Source organism: Chaetura pelagica, unplaced genomic scaffold, assembly GCF_000747805.2.
Source record: "Chaetura pelagica isolate M959 unplaced genomic scaffold, ChaPel_1.0 scaffold65, whole genome shotgun sequence".
Taxonomy (NCBI): domain Eukaryota; kingdom Metazoa; phylum Chordata; class Aves; order Apodiformes; family Apodidae; genus Chaetura; species Chaetura pelagica.
The window spans coordinates 3847822-3866117 of NW_009953386.1; the positions used below are offsets into that span (position 1 = coordinate 3847822).

At 41.0% G+C, this 18296-nt stretch overlaps 1 protein-coding gene across 1 annotated transcript; it reads left to right on the forward strand.

Moving 5' to 3' along the window:
- Positions 1-491: 491 nt before the first annotated feature.
- On the forward strand, positions 492-17660 carry LOC104389301 (cell surface glycoprotein CD200 receptor 1-A-like). The gene is made up of 6 exons (XM_009998270.1): positions 492-589; positions 12637-12935; positions 13690-13941; positions 14763-14866; positions 16114-16161; positions 17538-17660. Exons 1-6 carry the CDS (start codon positions 492-494, stop codon positions 17658-17660), a joined length of 924 nt encoding a protein of 307 aa, XP_009996572.1.
- The last annotated feature ends 636 nt before the right edge of the window (positions 17661-18296 follow it).

Genomic DNA, 18296 nt, shown 5'->3' on the forward strand with positions numbered 1-18296 from the left:
GAGGGAGACATGAGGAGGAATTTTCTTGGAGGCGATGCAAAGAAGTGACAAAGAAGTAGCAGTAGCAGTGACCAATATGAAGAGTAAGCTTCTCTCTAGCTTCCCAAGACTAAGATTTTGGCTTTAATATTAAACTCAGCCTTGAATAATGTCCTCTGCTTTTACCCCCTCTGAGCTCTGCTGCAGGGTTTATCTTCACTCATCAGCCTCCTGAGAGGAGCCAATGAACGGAAGGCAGATTTGTTGAGTCTGTTTCCTCAGTGCTCTCAGCACAGGAAGCCTGGAGCTCAGAAAAGGCAGAAGGAGGAACCTCTCCAGCCTTGAGGAGCCAGTCGGTCAGGAGCATGCACAGCTAGAGGAGAGGACTGGGAAAGGGGGAGAGAAAAACGCTGACGTTGGCTGCTGGGGATGCATTGGCAGGCAAGAAATACTCCCCCTGACCACAGCTAGGTTGGCGGCAGAATGGATGGTGTGACAGAGCTGCCTGAGCCATGAGAGCAGGAGCCAACATGAAGGTTGCTGGGAAGACTGTCTGTGTTTTTGTGCTGCTCACCATCATCAAGGTCACAGAAACAGTAGGTGAGTCTAAGTGGGGCAAATGAACTGTTGGGAGGGAAGAAAAGGAAATATATGCAGATATTTTATTTCCATAAAAGCTGTGCATCATGCTGTGACTTTCTTTAATTGCTAAAATTATGGAGGAAAACATGCTTCCCAAACATCCGCTCCTGGTGGATATCTTCTCTTCATAACAGTCTCAAGGCTGCCAATCATTAGCACTCTGAACTTCCATGCAAGCAATTATTTAGTGACCCTTAGCTGGGAATGTACAGTTTGTCACAGATAACCTCTTTACTCAGACCTCTAAATCCACATAATCTGAGCAACTGATCCATTTGACTTATTAAAGATATGTACAGGAAAGTGTTTGTCATCTTGAAGCTATTGGCAGTGTTGTTTCTGCTGAAGAGAAGCTGCAGATACTCTGAAACAGGGCAGAGATCTCTTGCATCTTCCTGAGGAGTGGTGAAAGATCACTGATGCACTGACACTACGGGAGAAGCTGCTGGCACTTTGTTCTGAGGCTAATGGGCATGGTCACTATCAAGAACGGGAAAGGCTTTTGTGCCAAAGGCAGTTACACACCTAAGCCTTTCTAACCCTGTCTTTTAGTTGATTTAGTTTTAATAAATTTATGGCAGTTGATGTCTCCCACATACTGTTCATTTGCACTGCTGGAGCTTGTGCTCTTCCAGACACCATGCAGCAGTCTGCAGATTTGGTAATGGAAATAGGGATTTCAGCAGCAGGTCCAGAAACCTAAACTGTCTGTGTGTAGAGGGAGAAGGCAGATAGGTCTATGAGATCCAAATTAAATGAGGCATGTCTCTGAGTAACATGTAATGTGCATGTGTCTGTTCCTATTATGGATGGACAGTTAGAACTAAACTGCCCAGACATGAGCTATTCCTTTCTGCTTGGCCAGAAAATAAAAATGGCTCCTTGGTGATACTTTAAAGCAAAACTGAAGCAGTCATTGTGGGCAGTGAGGGAACATTCATCTACAATGTGTTTAGCTGATCAAGTGGAAGATCCAAAATGGTTACCTCAGTGCTCCCCACGGGAAAAAAATGGAATACTTCACAGACATCATTAAAGGTTGCATCAGTAACCTCACAACAGGAACACTGGAGGGAAAAAACCTGTCCCCTATTCTCTAGGTAAAGAACTATCTCAGGAAAATACTGACGAACCTGCTCAGGGTGATACAGACAGATTATGACACCATCAAAGACAGTCTACATTTTTTAATACAGCTGCTCAAAAAGTGAAGAGTATGAAAACACCACAAAATATTGAAGAAAATGAGGGAGACAAAGGGGAATTCCTCTGGCAGAAGTTCTTTTTAAAAATGGACTTTGTTGGAAATATGGAAAAAATCCAATACCACAAAGTTTTGGTTTTCACCCCAAAAATAATTTGATTGAAACTTCTTGGTGTCTTGGTGAGGCAAAAAAAAAAACCAAACCAGCCGGCATTTGCTGGGAATTTTTTAGCTAACACTGCTCTCAAACTTGCTTCCTTCAATGTTAGGGTGGTTATTCTCAGCAAGATGCAGTGGCAAGGTTTTTTTGTCCTTCAAGATTCACAGGCGTGTGTTGTATTTGAAGAATTGAAGACTAGAGCAAGCTAGTGAATCAAATTAAGTCATCTGAAAAACTGTTGTGCATAACCAGGCTTTATCTGAAATTGTCGTTCTCCTTAACATTTCCTGAGGCTGTTGTTTTGTGTGGTTTGGCCAGTTTTTATAGCACCGGAAGGGGCAGCTCAGAAGCAAGGCTGAGGTCACGTCATGACTGCTGTACCCAGATCTGCCACCAAGTAGAATACCCTACTGAAGTGCTGGTCCATGATCTGTACTAATAATCCTTCTGCCACAATCCTCATAGTAGCAGTAGTGGAAAAGACTCAAATTTTTTATCAGTAAGACTTTGAAGACTTCTCTAGTTCAACTAAGCAGACAGAACACCTTGAGCAGTGGTGTACATACTCCAAAGAAAAGGGAATAAGGGAGGAAAAGACCTTCCATGAGATGTTCATGCAACAGATCTCTTTTTATTGGATTAACATTTGCAATGTTGGACTGTGTAAGTCCTGCATCTGCAGTAGGATTATGTGGCTGTAAATAGGACCAAGTCCTTCAGAAGAAGCTGCGAGAAATCAATTGTCAGCAATGAGATGTGATTCCCTATGATTAGTTGCATTTTATCAATAGTAAAATACCAATCTCAGTAGCATTACATCAGTCCTGGAATTAGAGAATATGAGGTGAAGAAAAATGAAGTAGATTTACAAAGCAGCCTGAGTAGAGTTCAAACTTACCTGCATACCTAACTTTCTGGAATGATACTCTTTCATTTAGTTTATTTCCTTAATATAACTTGTACATTATCTATCACTAGTGTACTAGTTCTTCTCTCTTCTTCTCTTCTCTTCTCTTCTCTTCTCTTCTCTTCTCTTCTCTTCTCTTCTCTTCTCTTCTCTTCTCTTCTCTTCTCTTCTCTTCTCTTCTCTTCTCTTCTCTTCTCTTCTCTTCTCTTCTCTTCTCTGCTCTTCTCTTCTCTTCTCTTCTCTTCTCTTCTCTTCTCTTCTCTTCTCTCCTCTCCTCTCCTCTCCTCTCCTCTCCTCTCCTCTCCTCTCCTCTTCCTCAGTCCTACTTTGTTTCAGTGCTCCTGTCTCTGTTGACTCCTGTTCAAGAATATTGTAGAATCTTGCTCCAGATACATACAAACCATAGCCTAAAAAACTATTCTGATACACTTAGATTTGTCTCCATTTCTCTATTTCTTTGCTGCTCCTTTGGGTCTATGTGCTGGAATAATTTTGACTTCTTTTACTCTAAAAACTCCTGAACCCAAACAGCTTGTTTTTCTTACCCAAATGCTTAAAACAGAATTCTGAACTATTAAATTAGGCCAATATTTATCAGAAAACATCTTAATTGCCCTATATAGTCTTCAAAGCATGTCCTTTGCTTTGCTGTGGTCTAAGCACAGAGTCTGAATGTATCTAGTTTCAAAACCATGGAAATGAGGAAGCTCAGCCTTACAAGCTGCCCACATACCCCATGACTGCAAAGCAGATTTTCTTTAATTAAGGCTGCACTTGTAGAAGTACATGCTACTTAAAGCTCAGAGTTGACATATTTTGTATGTAGAGGTACAATCATTGATAGGAAAAAAAGAAGAGGGAATCTTCTTATGCCAACTTACCTTTGTTTTGTGTAGGAAAATAATAGGAAATAAAGTACTATGCTAAAACTAAACACTGAATGATGCATGACCGACATTTTAACCATATAAAAGTGAGGTTATAAGCAGGTTTTCACAACAGCCCCTTATCTGCTCTCTGCAAAGTATGAAAAACAAGGCATACAACCTAATATTCGCAGTCAACAATATCTTTTTGTTTAGAATAGCAGAAAAATGACACTTAAGCATAAAAAGTACAACTTATTTCATTCTTCTCATGAGGAAGAGAGTAAAAAGCTAAGTTCAGCATGCAGAACAGAATATAAGATATTCTGTGTCTGTTTCTATACTAAGAAGGATTTTGCACTTTGTTATACATGCTGTCACAGTACTACTCTAAAATAAATCATAGAATCAGAACTATTCAGGTTGGAAAAGACCTTTGGGATCACCGAGTCCAACCACCATCCCTACTCTACAAAGCTCTCCCCTAAACCAGATCCACCAACACCACATCCGAACAACCCTTAAACACATCCAGGGATGGTAACTCAACCACCTCCCTGGGCAGCCTATTCCAGTGTCCAACCACTCTTTCTGTGAAAAAAATGTTCCTAATGTCCACTCTAAACCTCCCCTGTTGCAGCTTGAAGCCCTTCCCTCTAGTTCTGTCACTAATTACCTGTGAGAAGAGACCAGTACCAGCCTCTCTACAACGACCTTTCAGGTGGTTGTAGAGAGGGATGAGGTCTCCCCTCAGCCTCCTCTTTCTCAAACTAAACATTCCCAGCTCCTTCAAGCATTCTTCATAAGATTTACTCTCTAGGCTCTTCACCAGCTCTGTTACCCTCCTCTGTACTCACTCCAGCACCTCGAGATCTGTCTTGAATTGAGGTGCCCAAAACTGGACACAACACTCCAGGTGTGGCCTCACCAGTGCTGAGTACAGGGGGACAATCACCTCCCTACTTCTGCTGGTCACACTATTTCTAAGACAAGCCAGGATGCCCTTGGCTTTCTTGGCCACCTGGGCACACTGCTGGCTCATATTCAGCTGCTTGTCCATTAGAACCCCCAAGTCCTTTTCTGCCAGACACTTTACAGCCACACTTCCCCAAGCCTGGAGTGTTGCATGGGGTTGTTGGATACTACCCAAGCCACTTTCTCATGTGGTGTAAATCCTTTTCCCCCTCATCCATTCCAGCTCACATTCTGCAAGGATACAGATCTACTTACTGTGCACACAGAAGTTGCTATATCAAGTTCAAAGTTTCCAGCCAGGCTGATGTATAGATGTGACAGCTTGTTAAGCGCAGTGATGTTTTGTTATCAGTTGAAGATCTGGCTGATGATGTTTGTTCAACAAGCTGCATAACTCTAATACATCATTTAAACACTGATAGATTCCTTCATTAAAGAAGTGTACCCACCGTTTTTTTCTAGAGAATCATGTTTGTATTGAGACATAGCCCATTTATGTGAGGGTAGAAACAAAACCTCAGAAAGCACCCTTACATCACTGCATTAAATTGCCTTTTTTTTTTTGCAGGCATTAGTTCATGAAACAATTTGTAAACAATCTGAGCACCAAAAAAGTCACTCACCCTATTGAAAGGGTGGTTTTAATCCTGCTCGAGGCAAAATTCTCAATTCTGTTTTCCATTCCAAGCTTCTTGTACTGTCTACTTTTATTGTTATTACATTTTAGGCTGCTGAATTTCAGCACACACCTACCACTCTACGCATCAAGGTCACCTGGTTCTTGTGTGACATTCCCATTCTTTATATCAATAACGCTACATTCTTCCAGCTTTCAACAAATTTCCTCACACACTTCTGACACAAATGCCAATGCCATTAGTAAAACCATTAAACAGAATTACCATCAATATTATCTGCTGAGATACACTAAGCTATCTTCAACCTGACACCTGCTTTTAACACTGCTTTTTGCTTTTGGTCCTTAATCCAGTTCTTTATCCACCATGTTTCCCTCCAGTTTTCCCTCTGTTCTTCAGATTAATTTATGATTTTCAAGAGAATACTCTATCAAACTGCATCTCTAAGTAGGTGAACTTTAACATCTTTCCTTTGCGTTTAAGATAAGTTCTCTTGAATGACTGCTTGAAAAGACACTGGAGAAAGCTAAAGAGAACGGAAAGATTCTAGAAAAAATTAAAAACCAGAAACAGGCAACTGCAAAGGTATTTTCCACCTTGAATGTGAAGACTGAAAGCTTGAGTTCATCATTAAGTTCTGTCAGTGCACTCACCTTTCTGCAACACATAAAGTCACTTCCTAATATTGAAGTTAGCACACTAAAAAAAAAATAAAAAAATCCAGCCATGCTGTGGACACTTCATACTGGAAAACCAGAGTATAAATGACAAAGTGAATTTTTTTAGCTGCATTTTAAGGTTGCAATTTCAGCTTGTATGAGACATCAGGAAAGGGATTCATGCTGCAAGTGACACAATAAAGGTGGTAGAAGAGAAATGTGGTAAAAGGACAACAAAATAAGAATTTTACTGTGAGAAAGAAAGGAAATTCTGGAGATAGGAAAAAAGCCTCAATAGAATGAAATGGGAATAGAAAATATTTTCAAGGAATAACAATGAGTATGAGTGGGAAACTAACATCAACGTTTTAAGTCCCTTACTGTGTCCTGCTAAAGACATGTCCATGTGGAAAGAGCTGTGATCGCAGCTTCAAAAAACAGAGTCCTGTGAGCTCAGACCAGCTAGTTCTTGTGTTTCTATCATGAAAATTAGTCTGATTACTCCCCACTCCTCCAACACAGAGCTGGTTTTCAGTCTGCGCTCTCTCCTGTGCTATTGTGGCTACACTTCCAGAGTCACTAGGATACCATAGATAAAACTCTGTCAGCACTTCAGCGATCCCTACCTTAGCACAAAGCACTTGTGGTTGTTCATCTTTCACTTCATTCCAGACAAGCCTTGCTAAGTGTCACAGGGACTCTGTGGCAGGAGAAGAGGAAAACAGATGCAAAATGCAGTCTCTTGTATCTGGCCTATTCCAAGCATCCGGTACTGCCTTTTTTATTATGACTTGCTATGACTCATACAATATATTCATTCCAAGATACAGTTAGTAATTTGATTGTGGTATGATCATTGTTTTAGTTCATTATACCTCTGAGTTTAATATGTCACAATCTGTAGTGTGAGGGGATAAATCCCTCAAAATTCTGTGGTAGATCATTACTGTAAGGAACAAAAACACAATATGGCTATATCGGAGAAAGTAAAGGAGTCTTTTTACAATGTGAAAACCTCTTTGACAGCTAAATTTTTGAAGAGGCTGTCATGGAACTTGAGTCATTTTGCAGCAAGAAAAAGTTCTAGTGTGGGTTAAAACTTGCTGTAAAGAATTTCAGAGGCTGGAAATGTCCCCTATTTGAAAGCACTCAAAGCTCTTCAAAGCTGTGTAGCTGTCTCTGATTTTGTGTTGACTCCCCTGAAAATGTTAGTGGCTTCACAATAAAATTTTTCTGGTTTTAAAATCTTTCTTCTTCCTTTTACTGTGAGAAAGACACTGAGGAACAGGAGAAATTACTAAGTGTCCCTGCAAAGAAAGATGTGCAACTAGTTATCAATGAGAGCTTTCACACACATTACATAAACCACATAAAAAACCCCCAACAAAACAGAGCAAAGTCTTTGCCTCAGTCTTTCTCAATTACAGTAATATTAGCATGACAATAGTAACCTGCAACTTTTTGAAACACAAACTCCTCAAGAGAGTGTGTTTTCTCCTGAGAGAGGATATGTCAATTTTGAAACATAAAAGTGGAATCCATCAGTGCACTTGAAAGTGAACTCAATGCACTGGAATAGAGCTTGAGAACCTCCACAGACATGGTTTAAAGACTTCTTCAACAGTCAAGGAGAGACAATAAAGGAGGACATAATATTATCGCTATTGTAATTAGATGAACTTCAGAAGCCGGAGATAAATTGGAGGATCTCAGCCAAAAGGCCTCCATTCCTACCTGCCTGTCAGATGAGTCTCTGCAGTGAAACTCGCTCACGATAGATTTGTATTCACAACCAAAATAGGATGGTCCACCTGGGAGTTGTAGAGAACTCCCAGAACCTGACTTGTCTATTGTCTACATCAGTGCAAGAGATGTAGACACCAGAAGGTGCTCCTGGGCTCCTGAGGTCAGGTCCTTCTGGCTAACAGAAAAAAAATATTGCCATTTTTCAGATTCCACACATTTCTGAGGAATAAGACTGAAAATGAGAAGTTTTTTACAATAAATGTCTAGATGTACGACCCTTCATTTCACCTCTCTGTGTGCAATGAAACAGTTAACAGCATTGACATTTCATGATTATCCTTCAGTTATCGCTGCACTGAGATGAACTTGATAGCTCACACCTCTTCATGTTTCTCATTCTCTGCAGACCCACAGAGAGTGAGACCTTTGCTGCACTAGTTATCCCCTTTTACAGCTACAGCAAGTGATCAGGTCAGCTCAGATATAACATGGAATTTCACCCTGAGAGAAGTAGCAGTGCAACATAACAGCGTGTTTCTGAGCCTTCATTTGAATAGCTAAATGTTGACTTTTAAGGCATATATACTCTAGTGCATTGGTCATAAACCAAGCAGCTATTACAGAGGAAACTTCAGCAACTGACTCAGCCATTTTACAGTATTAAAGCACCATTGCAAAAAAGAGTGGTGATGTGACAAGTCTGAAATAAAACATGCAGCACTGAACCTTCCCTCTTGCGCAGAGGAACACATTTGTTCACTTAGTTTTCCTGCAGAACAGACACACACCCTCCAGGTTTAGTGTAATTCCCAGAGGGAAGGGGAGATTGTTTCTTTTCTTAGAGCTGCTGAGTACACAGCCAAGAGTGTGGGCTGGGACAGGCAGCATAAAGGAGGGCAAAAAAAGCAGATGGGGAGAACTTGGCAAACGATGTGGCTGGAGCAGACCCATGAGAAGTCAAAGGACTGATGAAAAAAGAAGGTCAGAAAAGATCATGTGAAATCTGTGCAGACTGACAAGTCACCAAAAGCTGGTGGAGAAGAGAGGACTGGGGGAAAGAACCTGTTCTGTCAAGGCACAGAGAGCAGGGAAGATTTATTTTAATGCTTTTTTTCTTCATGAGTATAGCTAGCAATTCAGAGTTTCCCACAGACTCTTAACGTTATTACCCAGGCCCAGCTCCATTTTGCTTGTGAGTGACAAGATTTAGCTCTCGCAGTTCAAAACCTTACATCATCTGAACTTGATTCTATGCTCTGTGGCAAAAAATCCCCTTTTGCATACGCTTTCTTGGGAGAGTGGCAAATGTGCTGGAAAATTGGTGCACCACGTGATTGAACATCTATAGAAATGGAAGCACTGGAATGATCCACATGGCTGACAAGCAGGGCTAATGAGCAGATGCCCAGCAGAACTATCAGCCTGACTACACTGGTTTGAGGGCTCAAGCTAGTAGTCTCTGCTCTCTGCCACTCTGCCAGAGTGCTACAGCACTCAGCCATCAAAACATGCTTCCATGCCACATTGAACTGGAAGAGGATCACAGCAGGTGCAGGCTCTGCAGTCCTGCCTTGCTCCCTTGGCATATTTTTCTTTCTCTGCCTTCAACACACAGACAGACTCTCAGAGTTTCAGACAGTTCTTGAGAGAATGCTAACAGGCTAATAATATATGTTTTACAGAAATAAAAGTGTATTCCGTATTCCACCTAAAGAGAAGTCTTTCAAAGTCATTTCAGAAATACTAATTAATCAAACCTCTCAGGATTTTTGGCATAATCATTTTTCATCTGTAAACAAAGTCTAAAGATCATTTTACTAGCAGCATGAATGAGAAAAGAAGCAAAGCAAGGAAGAAAGCACACAATTCATATTTATACTAATGCTACTTATATCCACTCTAGCAAAGAAAGAGGGCAATACAGTGAAAGCAATTTAATTTTATTATGCTTATAAGGCCTCTTGACAATAGTAGGGAGGTGTAAGTAAGGATAGGATAAACAAGATTTTTTACTAATCAATCTACCACCTGGGGGAAAACTCCTGCCTTGCTAAAAGCTTTCTAAAATTAATAACAAGATACAGGGGAATTCAGAATCCTACAAATTGACTGTAAGCCTAAAATTATACTTACACGTGATTCAGCAGATTTAAAACTGACTAATGTGGCTTATAATTTGAAGTGAATGGTACCTGGTTCATTCAGAGGAAAATATGACACAAAGACACAGCAGAAAGCATCACTTTCGTTCCTTTTTTTTTAGTCTTGAAGCACGCAAGTGCAAGTTCCCCGTTACGTTGGGGAATGTGTACGTTGCAATAGGCTGCTTAGGAGACAGAGTTGAAAGGCAAGTAAAATGATACCTCCTTAACACATAAAAAAAAGTGGACACATTTAAATGTGTGTAACGTTCTCGTTCCTGCGTGACATTTGCAAACATTACCCGAAGAAGCCCCAGCCCCAACACACAGGCTGTTCGAATGTTTAGGACTGCTTAGTCATTACTAGATGTCAGCCATGCTGGTGATGTGACTAAGAGCTCTAAGGTTCTTGGCAACATTAAACTGGAAGAGGAAATACTTTGTTCTCCAATTTTCAGAGACATTAAAAAAACTCACATCCAGAATCCACCAGGAGGCAAAAGGCTTCTTTCAGTTCCTTTCCTTCTAAAATTGTTGAGTTTAATACTTCCACCTCATATTTTCTTGAAATGCCATTAAGCAGAAGAAAGATTGTCATTTAAAAACAACTCCAGTGTAATGATGTACCAAAGAACACTGCTGACAGTTGAATTATGGAAACAAGCATTTGTGGGGCTGGTGGGTAATTTGTGTATAGAAAACGGTGTGAATACATAGAGCTTTTCTTCTTCAGCTGTGCTTGGAAACACTAGCAGCAGGAAACAGCTTGGAAACTGAGCAGCAGGAAACTAATAATTATTTCCTTAATTTAATAAAAAATGGGGAGTGGGTGGATTCAGAGGAATACTAACCCTGCCTAATTTTCCTCTTCTACCAGAAAAAACAATCCAATTCATAATTACCTCGACTTCTGTGTTATACACCTGAAGTAACTAGTACATTGCAGCACTGCGGGGCAATATTGCAGCTACATCTCCTTTCAATCTGCAGGATGTAGGTCTAGATTTGGAAATGTCTTTACCCAAAGGACATTTAATGCTCCAAATGAAAAGGCAAAAACTTTTAAAGGAATGTGTAAGTAGTTGAAATGCAGTGAACTGTGTTCATTTTGCAAGTTAGAAATAATTTCCCTGGAACACAGTTAAAGAGAAGGAAAAGTCGTTGAGCTGGAATGGTTCATTTTACTAGATTCCAGAAGATAAGAATTTTAGACAATATCATTAAGGTAAAACCAACTATAGTTTTCTCAAAGAGGCTAATTGCAATGATTTGACTAATAATTTGAAGTTGATGCTCATTAAGACCATGTTCAGGAATTGGGCTTCATATTGCACCAGCCAGCAAAGGTAATAGAATTCCTGGGTGTTTAACTTGTCGTGAACAAACACAGCACAGGGAGGAGCCATAACAGTGGTCTGACTCTCCATCCTTCAATGGTTAAATGTGATAACTTCCAAAAAGAAGAAGAGGACTAAGTGCAAGCTTTTCCACACGGATATCTAGCATTAAGTACATAGTTCATGGATCATGAAGAGATTAAGGGAGATGTTGTGCCTGACTCCAAGCAAGAGTCATCTTTTAAAACCCAAAAGAAGAGTCAGTATTCTAGGAAGAGGAAAACTAAAATAAAACATTTTTAAGCAAATGCAAAACAAAATTCAGGAACAAGGCATACTCACTATTACAGAGTCAACACAGTTGGCACGTCAACTGAAACCAGTTCCTCTGCAATTTAACTTCACAAGCAAGTAGCACAGGGATATGGGCACATTTTAAACCTTTGTACCTGTCACAAAGATGGGCAGGACATACATTCCTGTCTTATGGGGACTGCTCCAGTAAAAGACAATTAAAAGGCACCCCTAAGACATAAGGCAAAAAACTCTCCTCCTACATACAGCTCCACTATTGTTCCATTGTGGTTGTGCCTGAGAGGTGTAAACAAAGCCTTTGCCCACAGCATTGGATTTCCTATGAATGCAGAAGTAAAAGTTGCTTTCTTCATTGGTAGCAGAAGTTCCAGAGAAAAGTAATTATTCTATGGCCAAGTGTAACAGTCAGATTTCTATAATTTCAGCCTGTAACTGGCAACCCACTAGAGGATTTGCCAATAGAAACACACTATTCAGATGCTAATCTGGTTAAGACAATGGGCAGGAGTGGAGTCTTCCTCCAGTGTATTCCTTCAGTAAGATGAGCCCCAGTGAGTAATTTTTTGATAGTGTTGAGAGGGCAGGCTGCTGTAGGCAACTGGGTCCATTATCCACAGTGGTAATACAAGATGACAGACAATTTGCAGATGAGCACAAACAAGGCCTTACCCTGGTGTATAACATTTCAGGTAATTTAATGGTGAAGTGGAGCCAGAACCCCAGTGCTATGAATGACTTATGGGATATGCTCTCAAACTATAGAGCTGAGTAGATTTAGATTAGATATTAGGAAGATGTTCTTTACAATGACGGTGGTGAAGCACTGGAACAGGTTGCCCAGAAAGGTAGTGGAAGCCCCATTCCTGGAACCATTAAAGATCAGACCTAACCAGGCACTGAGCAATCTGATCTAGTTAAAAAGGTCCCTGTGCACTACCAGGTGGGGCTATTCTAGATGACCTTTAAAGGTCCCTTCCAACTCCATACCTTCTCTGATTCTTTTATGACATCCCAGGACAACTTCTCAGACATCCTTTTCCTTCTTTCTCTCCTTCAGAGTTCAAGAGCGTGTCAGTGACCGTAGGCAAGAGCCCTGTGTTTCAATGCACAAAAAAATCAAATGTAACCATGATAACATGGAAAATAAGCCCCAAGGTTGGAGGCCCCTGCACCTTGGGATACAGAGCTGATCACAACAAGACAGACAGAACCAACTGCAGTGACAGCATGAACTGGAAATCCAGACCAGACTGGGATCCTGCCCTTGAGATACAGCAAGTGGGTATTGCCCACGAGGGAAATTACACCTGTGAACTAGTAACAGTAGATGGGAATTTCCCCACAACCTACCTCCTGAGTGTGCTGGGTAAGAGACTCCTTCCTCATTTTACAGCTCTCCAAAGGACCATGTCTGGGCCTGGACTTACAAAGCTGCTCTCCCACGGCACCTGGGAAAGCAGGCAGTAAGAAGAGGAGCTCTCTTGCTGGGATAAAGTGTCATGCATTGTGCTGTGTCTCCCTTCTCCTTGTTTCCCAAAACTCTTCTCCTTTCTGCTACTCCCTTTTCCACTGTCTAGTTAGAGATGAGATGTGTGAAGCAATTTCCAACATACTAAAAGAGAATCCTGCCTACCCATCCTGTTATCCCATAGAATCCACCACTAATACATTAAGAGCACTAACGCATGTGAGAGTAATACTTCTGAGTGCTGAGATGTCCTATTAAATGTGGGATGTTCTTATCCAGACAGTAGAAACAGACATGTTTCCTCTTGTGCTGGCTTTCTGAGACATTTTACACAACATGTATGATGGCTGCTTAGGACATAAGTCTAATTCACCCCTGTACTTGGGATGATTCCCTACTGCAGTATCCAAGGATACTGCCTCTGATGGTAGATGGCTGTGGAAACTCACCTGGATGGGGGAGAGTTATCCAAAAGAAAAGAAGAGGCACAACCTTGTCTCTTGTGACTTTGGCCCATGTTGTTGCAACGGGAAGGCACCTCTAACCATGTTTGTGTCTTTTCACTGTGTTCCTTCTGGGTAGAGAACAGGAACATCCGATCCCAGCAGCTGCAAACTAACTCCATGTATCTCCCCTTCCTGATGCTTTCCAGTCCCCCCCAGGCTGAGCCTGTACTGTGATGGCCACGGGAGCCACGTGTGCGAGGCAGCAGCAGGGAAGCCGCCTGCCTGGGTCTGGTGGGTCCCAGGGGGCAACTCCACCCCCAAGGAAGAAAGCCATGGCGATGGGACAGTGACTGTTCTCAGCAAGTTCACGGCCCACAACACCAGCATGACTAATGCAACCTGTGTTGTGTTCCACCCAGCAGGGAACCAGAGCAAGTCCCTAACCTGTCATCCCTCAGGTGAGCTCCTTTTCGTGTGTTCAGCCTTCATAATCCCATTTAGCCTCCTGCATACACTTCTGTTACTTATAGGAAGAAAAATCTATAAAACCTAGAGAAACTCTCAGTGATGTCTTCTGTAGACAAGAGCACCATCGGCAACTGCTTTTACCCAAAAACATCATCAGCTCGTTTGTGTTCTATACGCTATTTCCTAATGATTTCTTCCCTAAGACAGATATGCAGAAGTGTGTAATATTCTTTTGGCAGTGGAAGTGTTTTTGGAAACAGACACAAAGAAGTCTTGGTCCTAGTGGTAAAATAATCACTTGGAAGCAGAACATCAACAAAATCTTTTAAAATGCAAATATAATGTCTGTTGCTCAGATCATGGTAAGTCAAGAGAGAGTGCCGACTTTGGTGTGGCCAGCAGAAACAAATAAATCGCTTCATTCCAAGTTGTGAGTGTCACACACCGCGTGACATTTGATTTCTGCTTTTTGCTTTTTTTTGTTGTTTTATTTGAGAACTACACTTGAGTTGCACTACTGAGATCTGCAGAGTCCTTGAGAGGAACTCTCGTATAGCTCAGTGAAAAAATACCCTGAGCATCCACTGCGGGATTTGTGGGATCTGCTTTTGTCTCTGACATACAATACATTTGTGTTTCTCAAACAAGTTTCATTACTGACCTTCCCTTCTGCTGAAGGGGATTATACTTATTTTATGAGCATGCTGAAAATGTGTGTATGTGTGTGCTAAAGCAGACTTAATCTTATACTGAAATAATGAAGAAGTTGAGCAGTAAGGAGATACAACTAAGACTAACTATTTGTGTTTAGGGATCAACTTCGTTGTCCTGTCACTCTCCATCGTTTTTTCTTTACTGAGCATTATCATCTTCATGGCTGTTATTTGTTACTTTAAGATCCACAGTGACAGGTATGTATGATAGGGTGCTAAGGAAAGATTGTCTAGTGCTACAAAAATTAAGTACTGCTTGTATCTTGAAACCCTATGATTCTGTCAGTCTGTACTACTGCTATGAATAACTGAATTACCTACATCCAATATTTCTGTACTGCAGTTGCTGTGCATTGCACACATCTTCACTCAGTAACGCACCTGAGTAAAATACAAATGGGCAGAAGTTGGCAGAGGATCCTCATTGCATTATCTGCTACACTAAAGGGGAGCTCTTTATTCTAATAGGAAACTGGGAGAGTGAAGCTGTTCTTCAGATACTGTGATAGTATGTCAGTTTCTCTCTTGTTTAAATCAAGGTGTTGGTTCTGCTGCCCAGTAAGTTCTGTCAAGTGCTAGAGGGTTGACCAGTGCTACCCTGCCATATCAACAGAGGGGACAGAAGATTGTTTCTATATTTCCAAGAAAGCTCCTTGGATGAAGCTGGAGTCTAGTCCCAGCAGGATTTGCTGTGGAGAAAAAACAGTTCCAAGGAAAAACTATAGAAATAATTTGTGCAGAGGAAGGCTGAATTACAGAATCACAGAATTGTCATAGTTGGAAAAGAAGTCTAAGATCACCGTATCCGACTGTCAAACACCACCACACACACCACAACCACCCCCTCCCCCCCCCCAATAAAATAAACTAACAAAGAGAAAATGCCCACTAGAGCATGTCCTGATGTGCCTAATCTACATGATTTTTAAGTACCTCCAGGGATGGTGACTCCACCACCTCCCTGGGCAGCCTGTTCATGTGCTTGGCTACTCTTTCAGTAAAAAAATTCTTCCTAATGTCTACTCTAATATTAGCACCTGTACTGAAAACCTCAGCTATGTTCCTTTCTTCCCCTAATCCAAAACTGTTTTTCTCCCAAACATTCTTCCTCAGAGGTGAAGAATTAGTTCAATACAAGTTCACTAACCGCAAACTGTACATCCTTACAGTGGACTGTGATTTCAATCCTCTGCTTACAGTTTGTGCTCAGAGCTCCCACAAACATGAGAAAATACCCCTAAAGAAACCCAGAGCACCATAAATTCAGGATCAAAAGTCAAGGAGAGAAAGACATAAGAAGGGTTTTTGGCTTTACTCCAGATGACAAGAAAAGGAAATGTTTCATAAGCATGTGATCAAACAAAGCAGGCTGTGATCCAGCCAAACAGAAGCAATTCTTCCAAAAAGGAAGGAACTTGCTTTAATACTTGTTTTCTTTTCAACAGACAGTGCCATAAAACCAAACCTCTTGAAAGTGCTCCTACACTTCCCCCACAGGTAAGAAGAGTTATGCAAATTAGACCATCACCAAATCAGGGATCTTCCAGTAGCCCTGAAAACACAGTCAGTAAAATGAAACTTCGATTTTTGTTTCTGCTTTCAGCAGGTGCTACAGTGTCTTACAACTTCGCACTTAGCTGTATCTCAGGACAAAACACAGCCTTATAATCACCCTAATTCTGACTTGAAGCAAATATTAGAGGCATGTTCCAACAGCATGCCACGTTCCTACACATGCATCTAATATTTACTCCAACAGCAAAGGCTCAGCAACTGCCATCCTTAGCAAGGAGTGAGTCCCAACACACTGACCACAACTGCTGAACAAACAGTACTCAGGAAAATAGAATCACAGAATGCCAGGTTGGAAGGGACCACAAGGATCCTCTGGTCCAACCTTTCTGGGTAATAATATAGCTTAAATGATTTGGCCCAGCACCCTGTCAAGCTGAGTCTTAAAACTGTCCCATGTGAGGGAATCCACCACTTCCCTTAAAGGAAACGAGGCAATATCATATGTTGGGGAATACTTTAAAAGCTATTAGTACACAAGAGAATTGAACAACAAAATTGACAGACACAGGGGAAAAAGGAACATCCCTCTTGGTGCCCAGAATGATAATGTGCATGTTTTGAAGGCCAAGCTTTATTTCGCATGGGCAGTCTTTAATTCCCTAATCTGTAGCTGAGCAATCAATCCATCATCTCTGTGTCTCTGTTCTGTGTTACAAAATATAAATAGCAGCATTTTTATGCAGGCAAGATATGTTACATCAATATTGTGAACACCTGTGCACTTACAGTAGACACTAGGCTTAAATTTGGTCATCAACTCAAAAAGGTGTTTCAGTTTTGATTTCTGTAAAGACTTAGTCAATTCTAGTTATTCATATTCCTCCTGTTCTGCTGTCCTACCTCCCAGCTGTTGCTGACACAGTTGCATTAATATGAAATAATGAGTTAAGTACCAGTGTTCTTGCTGTCACATCATGCGACTTTGATGAGTGCATCAGTAGGCTGAAACTGCAGAGAGATGGAGGAACCAATCGCAGTCAAAACTCCACTGTATTATTTGCTCTTTCGAGATAATTAGATAATACAATTTCTTTTCAGGCCAAAAATAAGTAGGGCAGAAGGGGTGGAAAAGGAAGCAGGTGGACCAATGCCTGAGTTCTACCCTCCCCATCTTTGACAGAAACAGCAATACGTGATCTTTGGTAGAAAAAGCAAGAGAGGTTTTTTTCTTGAGTGCAAGGGGAATAAATATGGAAGCCCTTTCCTGGTTACATTCTTCAGTCCAGGTGAAAGGCTTGCAGAGTCTTGCCAAGGTAAACTACTCCCTGTGTTTACAGTTTTTTGTTTTGTTTTGCTAGGATGACACGATGGAAGTAGAACCTTATACTACTTATGTGCAGAAGGAAAATGTAATTTACAACTCAGTGTCTGATCTGACAGTGGGGCAGAATCTCCCACAAGGACTGTTGCCACCAACATGAATGATTCAACACCTGAAAGGAAGAGAGGCACTTTATAGAAGACTGGTTACAGGAAAAAACTTCTCAGAGGATTTCTTCAGATTATGAGGCAACATATCTCACTAGGTCTGTTCAAATATCTGTGCTTGCTGATGAGTCTGTGTAGATATTTTTCCCTGTTTTGCCTTCTTCCTTGGGAAAGGAAACAGGTTTCCTGTCATTCCTTGGGAAAAAGTGACTGACCTCATGCCATAGTTTCTCCTGGAAAAGTTGTGATCAGTCTTCCCTTTGCTGTTCTTGCCTCAGAGATCCTAGTTTTGTTAGTCACTTCTAGGCTTTTACTTTGATCCATTTGACACTATGTCACACACATTTGGGAGATGGGAGGAGTGTTAATTCAAAACTGTAGTGAAACACTCTTCAATCATTAGCTACTATTTTTTCTCATTCACAAATTGCTAACATAGTGACCTGAGAACTGATCATCAATGAATAGTTCAAATGGCAGAAGATAGTGGTATGGAAGACCTTTAATCCCTCAAATCTGAAAATGGAAATAAGTGATGAATTTAGAAGGTCATCCACTAAGAAAGGGACTTCACTGACATGATTAATTTACTTTTTAGGTTCATATTCAGTATTTCCTCTAAACGTGTT